The following is a 17,755-nucleotide window of genomic DNA, read 5'->3' as shown; positions in this document are numbered from 1 at the left end:
AGCACCATGAAATGTTGGTGCTTGAGGGAAAGATCAGCCATCAGGTGGGTTAATGCCGTTAAAGAGAGAGTCGAGGCGGTAGGAGGGTTGTAGACTAGAATACCCGCCAGGACTACTGCCGCGGTATCCGCAATAGTGAAGTACATAGCTTCAATCATCCCGATATTAGTCAGTTTGGTAATGGACAACCAAATGTCCATTACATTGATACCCAGTCTTACAATAACTCATTAATGTCTGTACTGATGGGGGTAAAAATAATAATTACTTTAGGTGATTTTTCCCATTTTTGGAACTGCCGAGATTTGAAAACCCCAGTCATGGCTGTATAAAACTGACCAGGTGGCAACCCTCATGTGGCAACTTTCTTCAGTTTGTGGCAATACCTTTTTTACACTGCTGGCGTTCTCCTCCCATAGCTGAGGGTCCTTGAGAGCATTTTCCCTTATTTGCAGCGTTGGCTCTTTTTAATTGTAGGGAATGTGCTTTAGAATTCTTCGTACTGTTGTTAATTTGACACATCCTTGTTGGTTGTTATACCCCAGCAGCAATCCTGCTCCTACATTTGAAGCATTGCCTCTTCCCGGAGATAGAAATCTCCCTATTGGCATATCGATGGGAAGACGTATAGAGGCAAGGGTTTCCTTCTGCTAACGGATTGTGTGCCCAAGATAACAGCTTTCAAGTTCAAGTCCTCCTTTACACTTGCTTCTGTATAAAAGGCATCTTGGGATTAGCTTTCATCACGTCACCATTGGCTTTTTGCTTATTTGCGAGGATGGTCTTTCTGTGACATTAGTTGAGGCATGCTTACTGTGACACTCAGTTTTCTTCTTTCATGTTTCTGGGGTGAGAGAAATAGCCTAGGCAGAGCTATCACAAGGGAAGGGCGACTGGGTGGGTTTCCCCAGAACTGCTCTTTTCAGGCGCTTGTACTGCCATTGATATATGTGTTTATGTACCACAAAAAGGGGGCTCATCTGGCATTTGTGATACATTGATGAATAGGCAAATGTCAGCCCCCAGTAGGTGGCAGCATATGCAGGAGCCGTCACAAACTTTGTGTCCCAGGGTGCTGTTTTAATTTAGAACGAGGGGTTTATAGTACCAGACTACCAGAGAAAGAACCCCCACCCCACAAAACGTTCCGACGATTTTGAGCATAAGGGAGATGTGGCTGTCGCTGTTGGTTCCTTATCCAGCATTCACTAATTGATAATTGAGGTGTCCTCTGCTTATTCCTCAGGCCCCATATCAACATAGGCACCATAAGCAATGCATACCCACAGTGTCACATGGTACTTTTTAGCAGCTCAAATGATAATGAGGTCATTATTCCTGCCGCAGCAGCCTCATTGTCTCATACAGGTTCAAATCTTATTTTACGCTTACACCATTTTTTTGTTTTGCTTCACACAGTTACATTACCCATCTCTCTCTGAGGTGAGGAAGGTTTCTTGGCACAATTAGAAATTCTTCTGCCTCTCTTTTCAGGGTCTGCGTTGTCATTGCCCACACAACTGCACACAGCGATACTACAGTTAATTCTAAATGCTGTCCACACATGTGTTTCTGGCCATAATTGTACTCTTGATCTATCTACACTGTGCCAAGGTTGTTCTCTATACCTGATAAGAATGCGCTGCATCACTGCAGATGATGCATTTTCAGCCTGTAAGTACTTTTCAGTCGCAAGACTAGCTGGTAAGGCAAATCTCCTAAAGCTCACAAATGATTTTTATTTTTTTTATTGGGCGAGCCTGGGTAGTGCATGCACTGCTCTGCGAGGCATGCTGTATTCAGGTAGGCTCCGCCCATATTTTTCATTGGGTGGTGTCATTGTCCACTGTAAACTGTGGCTGTTCATTGGTCAAAAGGCTTAATAGTCCCTGCTTAATATCGCCTTGTCTCATTTTTTTACCTCACAATGCAACACCCCCTATTACGTGTGTTGTTACGCGGTATGCTTTGATTACAGCTTCCGAGCACTATTTTATCAAATAGCTTTGAGGACACAGTCTCTCCTAACACTTTTGTAAAAATTTTATAGCAATGGTGCCAAAAACATTTGCAATGCAATACGTCTTGCGTTTGAAGAGTTTAAGCTATTGGCATTGTAAATGTCAATGCCTTTTATTTATCTGTTTTGAAAAACACCACATAAATAAAAGGCATTGCCATTTACTGTGCCAATAGCTCAAACTCTTGTAAATGCGAGACCTGTTGCCTTGCAAATGCTTGTTAGGGGCAGTGTCTGAGCCCAGTTCAGCCATTAATTAACTCCACTGTGAGAGATGGTATTCTGTTGTTCCACAGAGAGCACATCCACACAGAGCAATCCCCTTCTGTACCGCCAGGGACTACCGTGGCATAATGTGCTTTGTGAGGCTCAAACAAGTTTAGCTTTTAACTATTGTTTATTTTTTATATTGACTTGGGCCCAGCAGCGTTTCAAAGTTAAAATTTTACAAATACTATGAAAGCAAGCATTAACAAAACCAAAAGGCTGGCAGCCAACGCCAGATCTAATGGTTTTGTCAGTGTTTGTTCTTTAGGGGGGTTGTGCCTGTTGTAATGCCCAGCACAAGTCAGCATTCTAGTGCTGAGCCTGTAACTACACTGAACACCCACCCACCACTGATGTCACAGGTCATGTGACACAGTACCAATAAAAGAGGCCGAGCGCACGTGCTCTGGGCCAGTTGCACCGAGCAAGCAGTGTGTCCTGCGTCCAGTCATTTACCCAGCATGAGGGCCTTAGGCCCGACCCTACAATGGCGACGAGGGTAGCTGTGTCCCCGCGTGCCACAGCTCTAAACATCGTCGAGGAAAAGGGGAAGAGAATGCTGCTCGCCTGAGAGCACCCCCTGCGAAGACTCGAGCCGGCTGCCGAGAGGCCCGTGGGGCGTGTGTCGAGCCCCGGGCGTAGAGAAGAAGGAGGAGGTGACCGGGAGCTCACCCCGCACCTCTCCAGCCTGCCGTGGTCCGCCCTGCCGTGGCGGAGCCCCAAGAAGACAAGCGGAGCCATCGCGGTGCCCACCCGCTGAAGAACAGGCCCGTCGGCCGAAGGTGAGCCCAGACTGTACACCACCAAAAGCGGAGCCCACCCGCGATGATCACAACGGCGATAATGGCGGCCGCCTGCTAGCGCCGCCCAGGACTATACAAAGCGGAGCTCACCCGCTATAAACACTGACTGTGCCCCTAAGGTGGGGGAGCGGCGCCAGATATTGCCCCGTTATAAAGACAAGACCAGCGGAGCCCACCCGCGGCCTGCCTACTGCGACGCGGCGTCGGCCGCAAATGCCCCCGATGACCAAGCAAGGCTCGCGGAGCCCACCCGCGGCCTGCATGCAACCATCTCCGCCCCGCCGCGCAGCGTCTGACTAAAGCTGCCGCGGCGGTCGAGAAAAGGAGCCCGCAGCGTGAGGAGAGCTGCCGGGCCATTAATTTAAGTAAGCGGAGCCCACCCGCAAAGCGCCAACACTCCTCCACCCCGCGCAGCGTGTGATCTCTAAGGCTGCAGCAGCGGGGTGGGGAAGCGAGAAACCCAGCACCCGGCCCGCAGCCGGTAAAGGCAACATCTACACACCCCCGGTGCAGCGCAGATCAAGGAAACTCACCGGGGGGAGAAGGAGAAAAGAAGGAAGCCGTCCGGCGCACGCCTGTCTTGCCCACCGCTGCTCCGTGTGTGTGTGGCTGAAGGCGGAGAGCGGAGAACCACGCCGGCGCACCTCCCCACCTATTCCCATCGCTGCAGCATGAGGGAGAAAACGTAAAGCAGCAAGAGGAGCTGCAGAGGGTCAACTGCCTCGAACTGCCCTCCGTCTCCTCCAACGTCACAGAACCCCTGTGTGGCAAAGATCAAGAGACACCCAAAGAACCCTGGGTGTAAGCACAACTGCACCCGTGCCAGGAATAAACATTAAAGACATCCTCCAACTTGCCTGGCTAGTCTGTGTCCCGTGGCCTGAACAGGCCGGCCTTTCAGTTCGAAGACCTCTTCCACGCCCGGCCGGGATCAGGGAGACACGCATCAGGTGGAAAGCTACCTGAGGCAACACTGCCATCTAGTGGCCAAGAGCGGAATCATCCTCCCACAATGAAAGACAATGACAGCTAAATTAAATGCCACAGGTGAGACAAGCCTGGGACAAGCAAAATGAACACAGCCTGCAGCCACAGCAAAGAAAGACAGCCCGCGAAACTACAAGACCTACACTTAAGGCACTAGGAAGAAACGGCGCAGGAACGCGCCGGAAGCACAAGAATACAACAGCACTTAAGAATCGCGCCTGAAGCACCAGAAGCGCGTCAGGAGTGCAGCGACTCCTCACAAGATATCTAAGAGAACGCGCGACAAGTGCGCCCACGCGAAGAAGTTCACAAGAATCGCAACCAGCACCAAACAGAAGAAGATCCATGGAGTGGTGACGTAACCCTCCAGAAGCAAACACCCAAGAAGCATCTACGCCACGCCAGAAGAGAAGACAGCGGTGCCTGGTGGCCACAGGCCATTGCTGCAACAAAATGGCGAAAGTAAGAACACCCCCACACAAACCAACGATGGTTCTGGAACCCAGCACTAGGAAGTGCGAAAGCGCATGACGCTAATGCGCAGCAGTGCGGACAGCACTAGCCCAAAGCAGCAAGTCACAAGAGAAGACATGAAGAGCGCACCCAGATGCGCACCAAAGCAACTCAACTGCGATGAAAAGAAAATGGTTGCGCTGACAACCTGCAGCATTGAAGATTTCAACACAGAAGCAACCTGACCACTCAGCTTGGTCACAAAGCACGAAGTCGACCAGCCAGATGGTCGCACCAACAAATCCTACCTGCCAGACCTCGGCAGAAGGGACCAGCACAAGGTCCAAGAAGCTCAGCACCACAAATCCTACCTGCCAGACCTCGGCAGAAGGGACCAGCACGATGTCCAAGAAGTTCAGACAAGGCACGGTCCGACGACCTAGACCCACGAACTTCAACCACACAAATTAATGAAAGTAACAGGAAGAAGATGTGAAGGTCGCGACGCTCACCCTGGGAAGTGAGTAACAAGAAGATAGTGTCCTAGGACCAGGACAAGACCAGGAAGACACGTGCAGAGTGCGCGCGCTGCATGGGGAAGCCTGGCCAGAAAAGATGAAGAAAAGGGGAACAGGGTACGCTGCGAAAAGAGGAGAAGAGAAGACGAAAGATCGGAGCGGCACACCGCCACCGAAGAAAGGAAGAAAAGAGAAGTCAGAGTGACACCCAGTCACTTCAAGAAGAAAGGAGAAAGAACAGAGTGGCCACTGCCACTAAGAAGAAAAGAAGGAAGACCCACTACCACTAAGAAGAAAAGAAGGAAGACGTAATCAGAGTGGCACGACTGTCAAGCTAAGAAGAATGAAGAAAGAACAGAGTGGCCACCGCCACTAAGAAAAGAAGAAAGGTGACAGGCACTGGAACACCGGAGTGCAATGGAGAACAAGCCTGGTAAGAGCACCGGCAGAGCAGACCAAAGACAACCACCTACGAGTCATCCATCCACATGGCGAACGCAGAAGGGAGCAAGATAGACTGTTGAAGACATCTACCTCTGGGGTTGGCGGAAGATCGAATGGCGAGAGTGCTCACACATCCAGCTGATGAACTGACCACTCCACACCGACCCGTGGCAACCCAAGAAGAGGCCTCAAGGAACTCTGGTGGCAGCAAGTCCCAAACGGGAGACAGATCTACAGAAGCACGTCTGCAGGACTCAAGAGGATGAAAGCCTCAAGAGCAATGAAGAGAGTCGACAACTCAACCTTCAGGTGGAACTAGGACACGACGGTGAGGTTCGTGGAGCGCCCTGCTCACGGCCCGAAGGCTATGGTAGAGCAACGCGACCAAAAACACCAGTCCAGTGGAAACCTGGCAAAGAGGTCCTCCCGGACATCTTGTGGCAGAAGAAAACCGGCGAGAGGGGCATCCTAGTGAGAGGGATGTTCGCACCTACTCTATTCACCTGCTAAGAAACACACTGAAGCCTGCCTGGAAACAACACGCAACCAGCTTGGAGAAAAGAAGCCGGAAGGCAAACAACAACCACGTCATCCACCTCTCTTGAACCATTCGTCACCAAGAGAGCAAAGCAAAAGGCAGGGCTGAGAACAGCCGACAGAGAAAGAATGAACCCGCCGAACAACTAAGAACCGTGCCACCAAGAACTGCTAATTCAAAACGCAAGAACTATACTGCCTGCGGCTTGCAAGCAGCCAAAGAGACTCTTTTTGAAAGCGCAAGTCCAATGTTATTTTCTGTGTTTTCTTTCCCCCACAGGTGTTTGGACTTTTCATGTTTGGTTTACTTTTTAACCAATTTGGGGAGGGATGTAATGCCCAGCACAAGTCAGCATTCTAGTGCTGAGCCTGTAACTACACTGAACACCCACCCACCACTGATGTCACAGGTCATGTGACACAGTACCAATAAAAGAGGCCGAGCGCACGTGCTCTGGGCCAGTTGCACCGAGCAAGCAGTGTGTCCTGCGTCCAGTCATTTACCCAGCATGAGGGCCTTAGGCCCGACCCTACACCTGTGTTCTATAATTCATCACGAGTTGTGCAGAAGTGAAGCAAATCCATGTGGCTAAAATTCTCTCTGTGGTTCTAGTTTGTAGGGACCAAGTCCAATAACCCTTTCCAATCCACTGCTTGTTTGTTTTCTTCCTAATCAATACCTGGCCTCCCCCTCGCAGGTGCCCACTTGTAAAAGTAAATGCGAGCTTTGCTTAAAAAGAACAGAGCGTAAAACAGACACTGAGTGGTGTCCAACCGTGCCGACTTTGGGGGCAGATAGCTGTGTGGTAGATAGATGAGTGCATCACGGCAGGCCTTTGGAGTAAAATACCTTCACAGAAATGTATACTTTTGATTGCCCTTTCACGTAACAAGAAAAATGTGATTCTTGATCAAACTTCTGGCCCCTGGAGGGTTTCAGATAACGAAGAGGTATCGCTGTAGCTTTGGTTCATTAAAAGTACTGTGCTGTGCAAGTTAAGATGCTCTCTCCACAGAAGGCATCCGTCAAACCGGCGGCCGGCCGAGCCCAGGCGCAAACGGGTCTCGTTGCATTAGCCTCTGCTTGATTTATGAGCGCTTTAGACGCTTGTCTGGTTTTGAAATTGCTGGCTTTAGTCAGGGCCCAGTGGCCCCTCTCTTCTCCCTTGTATGTTCTGTGACATTGCTATGGTAACCCGCAGGGCTGATGGGATTCCCTCCATCTCTTTCCACAGAGGGCGACGAGACGGGCGTGATGGATAGTCTGCTGGAGGCCCTGCAGTCTGGCGCCGCTTTCCGCGACCGGAGGAAACGCACGCCGAGAACCAAAGGTGAGGCGCGGACCTACTTTATATCACTTGCACATAAATGATGATGGAGAGCGGGGCGGGGGGCGCGCGCTCCCTGCCGCAGCCTCACCTGCCGTCAAAGGCCTCGTGAGTTCAGTGTTGCGGAGCGGCGCTGTGCGGGGTGCCAGGAGCGCGCCCAACCCTCCCCGCGTCATGACGAGTGTCAGCCAGACACTTATTCCAGTTGGCTGATGTCAGTACCACTTTGCAAATCAATGCACTGAATTTAACACAGGCCGGTGATTATGACAAGACTCATCCGCAGGGCCATATTTCCCATTATCTTTGGGCGGGAACGCGGGCGGGGCGCGGGGCGCGGGGAGAGGTGGGAGTTCGAGCCCCAGAGCACCGGGGAGAATGAGCCCGGCTCGGTGGCGTTGTTTTTAATTTTCACCTCTGCAATAAAATGCTCTCTGCCGATAGGTATCGCCTCTCAAGGTTAATGAGTAATTACGTGTGTTCTGTCTCGTGCTTTTTGCAGATACTGAGCAGCCAAGTCTTAGCCCGTCCTCACAGAGGCCTGTATTGAAGGCTTGTAACCATGGTAATAAAGCACATTCATAACTTGCATGTTGCTCTTATCGCAGCTTCTCCTGCTAATCTCCGCTTCTTGGAGGCTGCTTTGCTCTGCCCTGCTTCCTGTCACGCGCAGCACCTATGATGGCGACAGACAACCAGTATTGGGGCCTGGGGTCTAGGGCCATGTGCTTATTATGTGCTGCTTCGCGAAGCTGCTCGCCAATGCCTTTCCTAACCCTGCAACATTCACCTGAGCACATCCGAATGATTCTCATCTGCAGTGACTGTGCATTGTTTAATTATGGCAAACCTTGCATACATTATTACCCTTAATGTGGTTCGTGGTGGTGCTGAAATGTTGTGTTTGCATGCATTCATTGAGGTAGCTTTGCAAATAGTTTGTGTACTCTGTGATTGGTAGTGCATACATACGGCACATAGCACAGTTTCCTTTTATCCATGTACTATGTCTGATGTCTGATACTTCGAGAGGTTTTGCTCAGTACCTACATATGAAAGCAGCATCAGGGAATAGATCATGTGAACATAGAGTAGACGCAGTCCCTAGGGGAACTCCTTTTCCAGTTGGCTCTCTCACAACTTAATTCTTTGAAAAGTCTAAAGCTGCAAGTAGAGCTGCTTTAACCCTTGGCTCAGTAGATGGCTTTCGACTGACCCCAGTGCCTGACTCTTAAACCTCCCCTCCTCCACCCCTTAACACTTTTCATCCTGTATCAACCCTTTGATTCACATTTATTCTGCAATGGCTTTGAACTAAGCTGATCTTATGAAGACTTCCTGTCACAGCCTAACCTGGCACCAAATGTCTGTGAGGTTTGAAGCAAAACTTGAAGTTCACACTTTTGTATGTCTCCACCAATCACTCACAAAACCTGAATCTTCTAACTTGTTTAAATTAAAATCGCCCTTCCATTCGAGTGTTCAAAAATTCCTCCTGACTTAGTGCAAGCACACAACAATGTACTTTGTTTCTACAAAGTTACTCTGAATTTATCATCATCTGTAAACGAATTTTGCCGAACCAATATTTCTCTAAGGATGCTACTATTATAGGAGCTCTACTCCCAACTACTGTCTAAGGCCTCACGAATGTTGCAAAATGAAGCGTGATCACCCCAAACCAGCTGCTGCCACCAGATCCAGTACCCGTGTTAACAACTAGCTAGACTTGGACATGTCTCCATTTTATACCAGGACCGGCCCAAGCAATGGGGCGATATCTCAAATCTGTCTCTTAAATAAGCCCGCAGTGCCAGCTTCAAAGTGTTTCAAATTACTCCCATTCTCCTCAGGCCGCTGTATACAGTTCTGATCTCTTTCAGTGGCATAAGCTCTCATTCTTGACGATAGGACTCTGAGGACAATCAGAAATCCTGGGAACACCGAGGCTCCTGATAGCAGCAGAACAACCATCAGCAGAGCAAGCTGATCCCTCTCCCCCCAAACACTGTCCCTAATCTTACCCGTGACTAGGGATGGGAGTATTGTATCCAGCCATATATAGTCACTAGTGAGGCTTATCTTTTCTGAGTTGTGCACCCAGCACTATGGACGTACCTAAGTCCAGAGGGTTTGTGATATTCTCCCAGTCTCCTAGGCCTTATAGTTGTTGCTATAGAGCGTGCCTTTGGCCGTCATGAGCGTTACCTGCCGTACGCTCATGACGAGCTGAGCTCGTCATGTAACGCGGTAATTTCAAAATTGCCGCGCACAGCGGGAAAAGCCGCCGCAGCGATGCGGTTAAGAATTAAACTAATGGCTTCAGAGCCAGGAACTATGTTTTCTAGTAGTATGCGGGGCTGGGAAAGGTGGTGACTCGCCATCCATTCCCTCTAGCCAGCTCCCAGCATCTCTGGGGAAATATTTTCACTCTTTTTGGTACTGGTTACAATGAGCCAGAGCAGAGCAGACAGGTGCCAGCCTGCTGAGCCGTACATGCATCCCACTACAGAGAGAATTGCACCTGTGCAGAGCAAGGTGTGTGACATGCTGCCTGTCAGTTCTAATGGCGCCCTTGAAGTGAAGCTGCCTGACGCCTCATTTTGACTGGAGTTTCTCCCTGGCATGTTACTGAGATGGAGGAAGCGAGACAATGTATCCAGTGGAAGCTGCTGGAAATCCCAAACTATGTACTGAAGATCACCACAGCACGACTTGCCTGTCAGTTGATTACCCCATTCAGTATTTCACACTCTAATTAAATAATAATGTATTTTAAATAAATATCTATTCACTTTTCCACAATTCCTCAATAAAATTCCGACAAGTGACCAAACTACGGGTCAGCTTTAATAATTGAGTACCTTGAAAACGATACGGTATAGTTAGCAGTATGATTTAAAATAGGTCAGCCAAATGTGGCTTCAGAGTGACACAGAAAGGGCTTAGAGGCAACCCTTCACTAAAGTCCTGTTTACATTTGTGGTTCTTCCCACTATCTCACAGCTCGAAGCAAGCAAACAACGACAGAAGGGCATTTTGAGCAGGTTAGACGTGAGAGTGAATACCCCCAGGGGGCATGTAAGATTTTTCCGGAGCAGGAATTCCATTTTCCTGTGTTTTTGAGAAAAATGGATGTAAAACATCTCCTCTCTTTTTTGTGGTTTAAAACATTCACATGGATAATTGGCTAAAAACTAGATACACACTCATCAGGGTTGCCAATACAAACTGGTTTGAGAGAAAGAGAACAGAGTACCCATTGTGGGCCCACCTTCGATCCCACAAGCAAAGCACCACAGTATATAAAAACACTAAAGCAAATGTAAATAATCACTAACCACTGAAAAGGCAAATTGACGAACAAGATAATCATGACTTGAGTACATTTATCTGAATTTAGTTTACTAAGCACATTATTTTGTGTGGAAATGATGTTTTTTTTACTGTATATGAAAAATAAACGTAATGTGCATTTATATTTGAGATTATGCATACAAATATATGTGTGGACATGTTTTCACCTGTTTAAGGACTTAAGGGTCTGAAAAATAGCCAGTTACTATCTACACACCTAGAGGTATTCCCCACAATGCTCCAATTATCCTGTATTCTGTGAATTCTGTGCATAATCTGAAATCAAATTAACTAAGTATCATAGAGAGTCCCATATAATCAAGATTAGGGGGTATCTGAGCGTTGCTGTAGCGGAATGGACTATTTTAATGTCATTAGCAAGCCTTCAATTAATCCCGGCCCTTGTGTGGGTCTTCCAGAAGGCGATCTGAGGTCATTAGAGGCTTGACTGTTTAGAGTGATATATAGATCTGGGCATGAGAAGTCTCTTTGAGAACCACTGAGCTTCTCTTTTCACGTTTGAAATGGAGTACCACAAATCCTACTGTTTGTGTATGTATGTATGTATGTATGCATGTGTCCATGTGGTTACTGTATAGGGAGGGTCAAGCCAAAGGGCAGCGAACGCTGGGTCAGAGGCAAAGACGGGGTCAGTGTGTTATTGGACAGGAAGCTGGGGTCTGAGAGTGGAAGCTGTTACTTCATCATGATAAAGTGTCCTTTCCTAAATTAAAGCAGGGTAGGGCAGTCCTGATCCTGGGTGTATACACAGAGGAGGGCTCTGGCCTTGCCTTGCCTTTGGATTGTCCTCAAGCTTTTCTAATGTTCTAGATGAGATTCCTATTGTCTCCATCAGTTCCTTTTGCAGACAGCCTCTAGGCACATCCCTCTTTCTTCTGAGCTGGCAGTATTCTTTGATGCATTCATTGGATTCTTTAAGAGCTTTTTTCTAAAGTAGATCACTACAACAGGCCAAAGATTGTCCCCTTGAATGGACTTTGTTGTATTTTGGGACTAGCCTCTGATTCGACTTCCCCGACCGTGGGATCTTCAATGCAAACAATTCACATCTGAACGTCTCCGGTACCTTCCAGTTATCCGACATTTCCCCTTACTTTGTGTGTGGTTTCGGCAGATGGTGTAATGGTAGAGTGAATTAGCGACCCACACTGGATTCAGTCTCACTGCTCCATGACAGTCGGAGGAAACATGTGAACAGTGAAAGAACTGAGTGCACACTAACTTATTATATCAGTTGGCTTTATTTTAAATGCTGATGTCGCCTATCTACTCACAGTACAATAAAATGTTGCATTATGTAAAGAAGGAACATTCAACTTTCTATTTTTAAGCCGTGCATCTGTGTTCTCTAATGTGTCTCCTTTTTGCTGGTAGTAGGAGGACACCCACATCCTAATACAGGGTATGCATTTGAATATAACAGAATCATAATAGGCGGGCTACATTAATCTTGCTATAATCTTGCATGTTTTTTAAAATTATTAAGTAGTTCTCATGTCAGAGCCCACCTGTAATAAGAAAATTATGTCACTACTGGATTGTAATATGTATTGCAAGACAGTGTGGATGCCTTGACATTGTAGGCAGACGCAGCAGTAAAAAAAGGCATGCGCCTTGGCCCCAACGCTTGCCGCAGCTTCTCAAGAGGCCGGACAGTCTGATCACCCCTGCCGTGGCCTCTCGGACATGAGAGGCCACACACACACTGGATCAGGAGCCTGCCAGCTATCTGGCAAGGTGGAAGGGACACCACAGCTTTTCATGAGAGGCTTGTGATATTTCAGCAAGCTGCTTGCCACTGCCCAATTATAAGGTATCATGTACTCCTATCTAGGAGCATGGGCTCTTATAAATGCCCTTTGTCTGCGTCCTCATGACTCTGTGGTCATGGAACGCCTCTGTGACTTACAATAGCCTTATAATCAGTGGTGAGTAGGCTGTGGCAGTGTCTACAGCCACTGTGCTCGGCGCTGAGGCAGCTTTTTAATGCGCTTTTAAATCACTGGTAAAATTGCAATTTGCACATGCCTTGACGGGATAGCGATTTAGGCTTCCCAGTTTTAAGTTTTAATTTCTGTGCCACGTTAGTTTGCTGGCTTACTTGCTGTAACCGACACCTGGGCTGATCTCTCCCCTCCTTCCCGCCCCGTTCCGACGTGGTGACTAGCACCGATTGTGCGGAGGGCGAGGAAGGTTGAGACTGCTACTTCCGTTGAGCGGGGGGACCGGTCAGCGGTCTTGTGCTCCTGAGGCACTTGCTGTGGGGCATAAAAGGCACTGAAGGAGCCGGCTCGCGTGGTGGTGAGTAGGCAGTGGCAGTGTCTACAGCCACTGTGCTCGGCGCTGAGGCAGCTTTTTAATGCGCTTTTAAATCACTGGTAAAATTGCAATTTGCACATGCCTTGACGGGATAGCGATTTAGGCTTCCCAGTTTTAAGTTTTAATTTCTGTGCCACGTTAGTTTGCTGGCTTACCTGCTGTAACCGACACCTGGGCTGATCTCTCCCCTCCTTCCCGCCCCGTTCCGACGCGGTGACTAGCACCGATTGTGCGGAGGGCGAGCAAGGTCGAGACTGCTACTTCCGGTGAGCGGGGGGACCGGTCAGCGGTCTAGTGCTCCTGAGGCACTCGCTGTGGGGCATAAAAGGCGGATGCACTTTCGGCAGCGCAGCGGACGAGCGCAGCGGGCGCGACAAAGGCGCGCCGAAGTCGCGCTCAAGTCAAGCCCGTCTGCGCCCGTCCGCGGCCGAACACGGCCAAGGGCCATGCCCCCTGCCCTACCAACAGGACACATTTATTGGAGTAGAGCGGACCTGCTATCTCTCCACAAAATGTGTGCCAGTAACTTGTGTCTGCATGGCATGAGTGCGGAAAGGAACGCTGAGTGTAGCTACTGCCAGTTTAAGTTTCACTTGTCTATACATACTATTAGAGAACACCACAAGCTGATCTGTGGCTTGTTGAATGTCCGGTCGCTACGTAAGCACCGACTAGATATTTTTGATCTCCTTGGAGAACAACAATGGGACCTGGTCTTTCTCACGCAGACATGGCTGGACTGCGACTCCTCCCCAGAGGTCCTGGAAGCCATCCCGGAGGGCTATACCCTTGTACGGCTAGATAGACCCAAAGGCAGAGGTGGAGGAATAGCCATCGTTGTAAGGGAGGGCTTATGCTGCCTTCTGGAGCAGACTGAGATTACAGATAGTGAGGCGGGCGTGTTCTCCATTCAAGTCAACGGGGGATACACTGTTAAGTGCCTTCTGATATATAGGCCACCGGGTCCATCAACCAGATTTACAGAAAGTCTGGTTGAAAGTGTTACAGAGGCAGCCTTACGCACAGATAAGTTTTTGGTGCTGGGTGACCTCAATCTACACTTGGATGATCCTACTGATAAGGGGGCAGGGGACCTTCGCAAGGAGCTGAGGGTTCTTCAGCTCGAGCTGGTAGGTGAATCCCCTACCCATCAACGGGGCCACTTGCTGGACCCTATTTTTGCCAACTGGGGGCAAGTGGAAGCTCTATCTCCCGTACCTATCCCCTGGTCGGATCACCATTTGATGCCCTTCTCGATCTCTATTCCGGGAGCCAAAGTATCAGAAAAGGTGGCACTTCATCGCCCTGGACGGAGATGGGCCAACTTTTCTCTTGCCAGGTTTAATGAAGCTCTCATGGTGGGGGATGAATTAGGGGGAAACGATGTGGAAACAGTCAACAATAGTCTGGATCAACGCATTTTAGACGCCCTGGACCTAGTAGCCCCGCTCGCCCAGATTAAAACAGGGGGACGCGCATTGAAAACTGCACCTTGGTTTAATGAAGAGGTTCGCATGGCCAAATCTAAGTGCAAGCGGGCAGAAAGGCGCTGGAGAATAGAATTCGCCACACAAGCCAGATTGGATTATGTTTCTAGTAGGCGAAACTACCATGGACTAATCAAAAAGGCTAAAAAGATGTATTATGGCACCAGGATTGGGGAAGCAGATAACTCCTCGAAGGAACTGTTTTTAATATACAAATCCCTTTCAGTGGGAAAGCCTGCAGCAGTCCCAGAGGAATTCTGCACGGTTGACCATTGCAACCGAGTAGCGGAGTTCTTTGCCAATAAAGTCGCTACCATATACTCAACCTTCCCCAGCAGGGCTGCCATGGACCCCGAGGTGGTAGAGGTATTTAAGGCAAGAGGTGAACGACGGGTGCTAGCGACACTCGTAACCCCACCCACTGAAAAACTCATCCAGATCTGTGGGTCAATTAAATCAGGCTCCCCCCGAGATCCCACTACTCCCGGACGCCTGATGGGCAGTCTGCATGTCTTAGAGCCTCATATCCGCCATCTTATGGATCTCTCGTTCGAGACTCACACTGTCCCGGATGCCTGGAAACGAGCGGTGGTTCTTCCCCTTCAAAAGAAGCCCAATATTAGCTATGATAGGTTAGACAATCTTCGCCCCATCTCCCTCCTGCCATACATGGCAAAGATTGCTGAAAAAATTGTAAACCTCCAGCTGATGGGCTTTGTAGAGGAAGCTTCTCTACTCCATGACTCTCAATTTGGCTTCCGTCCCCGACATTCGACGGAGTCAGCATTGCTCATGGCAGTAGAGGCTCTACGGCAGGGAGTGGATGAGGGCCAAACCATGGCCCTGATCCTCTTGGACCAAAGCGCAGCATTCGACACTGTAGCTCATTCCACCTTGCTACAGTGTCTGAATGACGGAGGGGTGTCAGGAGCTGCGCTTAGATGGATCTGGTCCTTCCTGACAGGCAGGTGCTTCCAAGTTCGCCAGGGAGAGTGTTACTCTAGGGAGATTGGGCTGGGCCAGGGCGTGCCGCAGGGCTCGTCCCTGAGTCCTACCCTGTTCAATCTCTATGTCTCCCCGCTGGCGACCATTGTTGAAGGCTACGGACTACGTCTTGTGTCCTATGCCGACGACACTCAGCTGGTGGTATCCCTCTCACGCGCACCGGGTCTAGTGGCGGACAAGTTCAGAGCCTGCATGCAAGAACTGGCAGCCTGGATGTCCGCCAACTGCCTAAAACTTAATGGCAGCAAGACCGAGGTGCTCGTGGTGGGGGGAGGTCCACCTGTCTGGTCATCGGCATGGTGGCCATCCTGCCTAGGAGAGGTACCTGTTCCCTGCCACGAAGCAAGGAACCTGGGGGTGTGGCTAGATACTGATCTCGCCTTTGACTCCCAGGTCAGCCGAGTAGTGGGGCCATGCTTCAGCATTTTAAAAACTTTGAGGAAGATCTTGGATTTCCTACCCATTACTGCTCGCCGGACGCTGGTGCATGCGTTAGTTACATCACGCCTGGATTACAGCAATTTGCTGTATCTGGGGGCAACGGAAAAGGTTCTAAACCGCCTCCAGGTGTTGCAAAATGCTGCCGCTCGCCTTGTTTTGAGGCTTCCTAGAAGATCTTCCTCCAGGGCAGCGCTCCAGGAGTTGCACTGGCTTCCGGTTAGAAGCAGGGTGGAATTCAAGGCTCTTGCCACATGCCACCGTATTCTGAGAGGAAAAGCCCCCGCCCCGTTACAAAGTCTGGTTACCTGGTATGAGCCCACCAGGAGCTTGCGCTCGTCCTGCACAGGACTTCTGAAAATCCCCAAAATAAAGAAAACACGTATGGGGGGCAGATCATTCAGATACCTGGCCGCTAAGCGGTGGAATGACCTGCCGATAGAACTACGCATGGAGTTTTCGGAATCCTTGTTTAGGCGGAAACTTAAGACCCATCTCTTCAGACGCTAACTACTGTTTAGGCTGTTATACTGTTACCCTACTTACCATAGCGCGGGGACACGCCTCTGGGCGTAAACCAGGCGCTTTATAAAACTCCCTAATAATAATAATAATAATATAATATACAGGTGAGAGTACCTTTTATGGATATTCTTATCCGAATAAAGTTTACTTGACTTGACTTATCCCATATATCTGTAACTAAATAGGAGATGGAATTCTGTGGAACTTCACTAAAATGATATCTCTGCAATGTCTTGTATTCAACCATCATTCTACATTAGAAAATAAACCCATGGCTTGTGTACAGAGTTTGCACTCCTTTTACTATCTGATCTGCACTACCTTTGACAGGGATTATTATTATTTTTCTATAACGTTTTTGTAGTGCGTGCTGCTGATTTTTAGCCATTTAAAAGTACTTTCCAGTTGAAAGTAAAGTGCGAGGAGGGCAATCGGTGAACATGGAAGGATTAAAGAGCTCCGTGTTGTTGGTTAAGTGCAGGCCTGTTCAGTGTTCTGTCTGTCCTATGTACATGGCTGCTGCTGTTGGTGGCCTTGGTCCAGTGGTAGGAGTTCGCCGCATGGTAACAGTGTCTGGTTTGTTTATTAGTCGCAGCTCAGCCTTTGGCGGCAACCCTTGGTCAAGTGGGTGTTTAAAAGAGTTTGATAGAGCACATTTTACCTGTCCTTGGTTCCCGAAGGTGACTTTCTGTCTTGTTGACCGCGCAGCCAGGGCATGTTCCATCACTCAGATGCAGTTGCTGCAGCCTGTTTAGAGGACAGGCAATCTTCCTGTCCCTCTCATGGACCGAGTGTTCAGACCCGTCATGGCATGCATGGATGGTGATGTTCTGGTAACACTGGTATGAACACACAGGGGCGGTTCCCAGAACATTACCGGCAGTGCCTGGTTCCTACAAGAATTCAGTCCTTTTCGATCATTTGACAGCGCCCAGTGGTGTTTCCTCAGCCGGTCAGAAGTCTTGATTCCGAGGCCTGACTTTTGCAAAGCTGGACTTTGAGGACCCTACACATGTAAGTGAGGCTGTAGGCTGATCACTGGTACAAAATAAGAACACTCGGCCAGAATTACATGGATACAGATGGCTGCTGTATTATGAATGTTAAGGAACAACAAGTAAACCACGTGAGATTGCAACTTGCAATCCAGCACCAGGCCATTAAGGAGTCCTAAAACCTAATCCTGCCAAAGCACTCTTTGTGGTAACAGAATAAAGCACTGACTCCCATTAGGGCAAGTCGTTGC

The 17,755-nt window shown here is 49.1% G+C and overlaps 1 protein-coding gene across 1 annotated transcript in view; it reads left to right on the top strand.

Moving 5' to 3' along the window:
- DIAPH3 (diaphanous related formin 3) overlaps positions 1–17,755 on the top strand; it is a 2,176,287-nt gene that overhangs the window by 1,849,615 nt on the left and 308,917 nt on the right. Inside the window, exons 26-27 of the mRNA XM_078657410.1 lie at positions 7,265–7,360; positions 7,860–7,922. Of these exons, the coding sequence (XP_078513536.1) occupies positions 7,265–7,360; positions 7,860–7,922 (159 nt within the window). The remainder of the gene's footprint in view (positions 1–7,264; positions 7,361–7,859; positions 7,923–17,755) is intronic.

The sequence above is a fragment of the Lissotriton helveticus genome, chromosome 8 (genome assembly GCF_964261635.1).
Source record: "Lissotriton helveticus chromosome 8, aLisHel1.1, whole genome shotgun sequence".
NCBI classification, from domain to species: Eukaryota; Metazoa; Chordata; class Amphibia; order Caudata; family Salamandridae; genus Lissotriton; species Lissotriton helveticus.
Note: the sequence above shows the minus strand (reverse complement) of the source record. Positions and strands in the feature narration are given on the sequence as shown.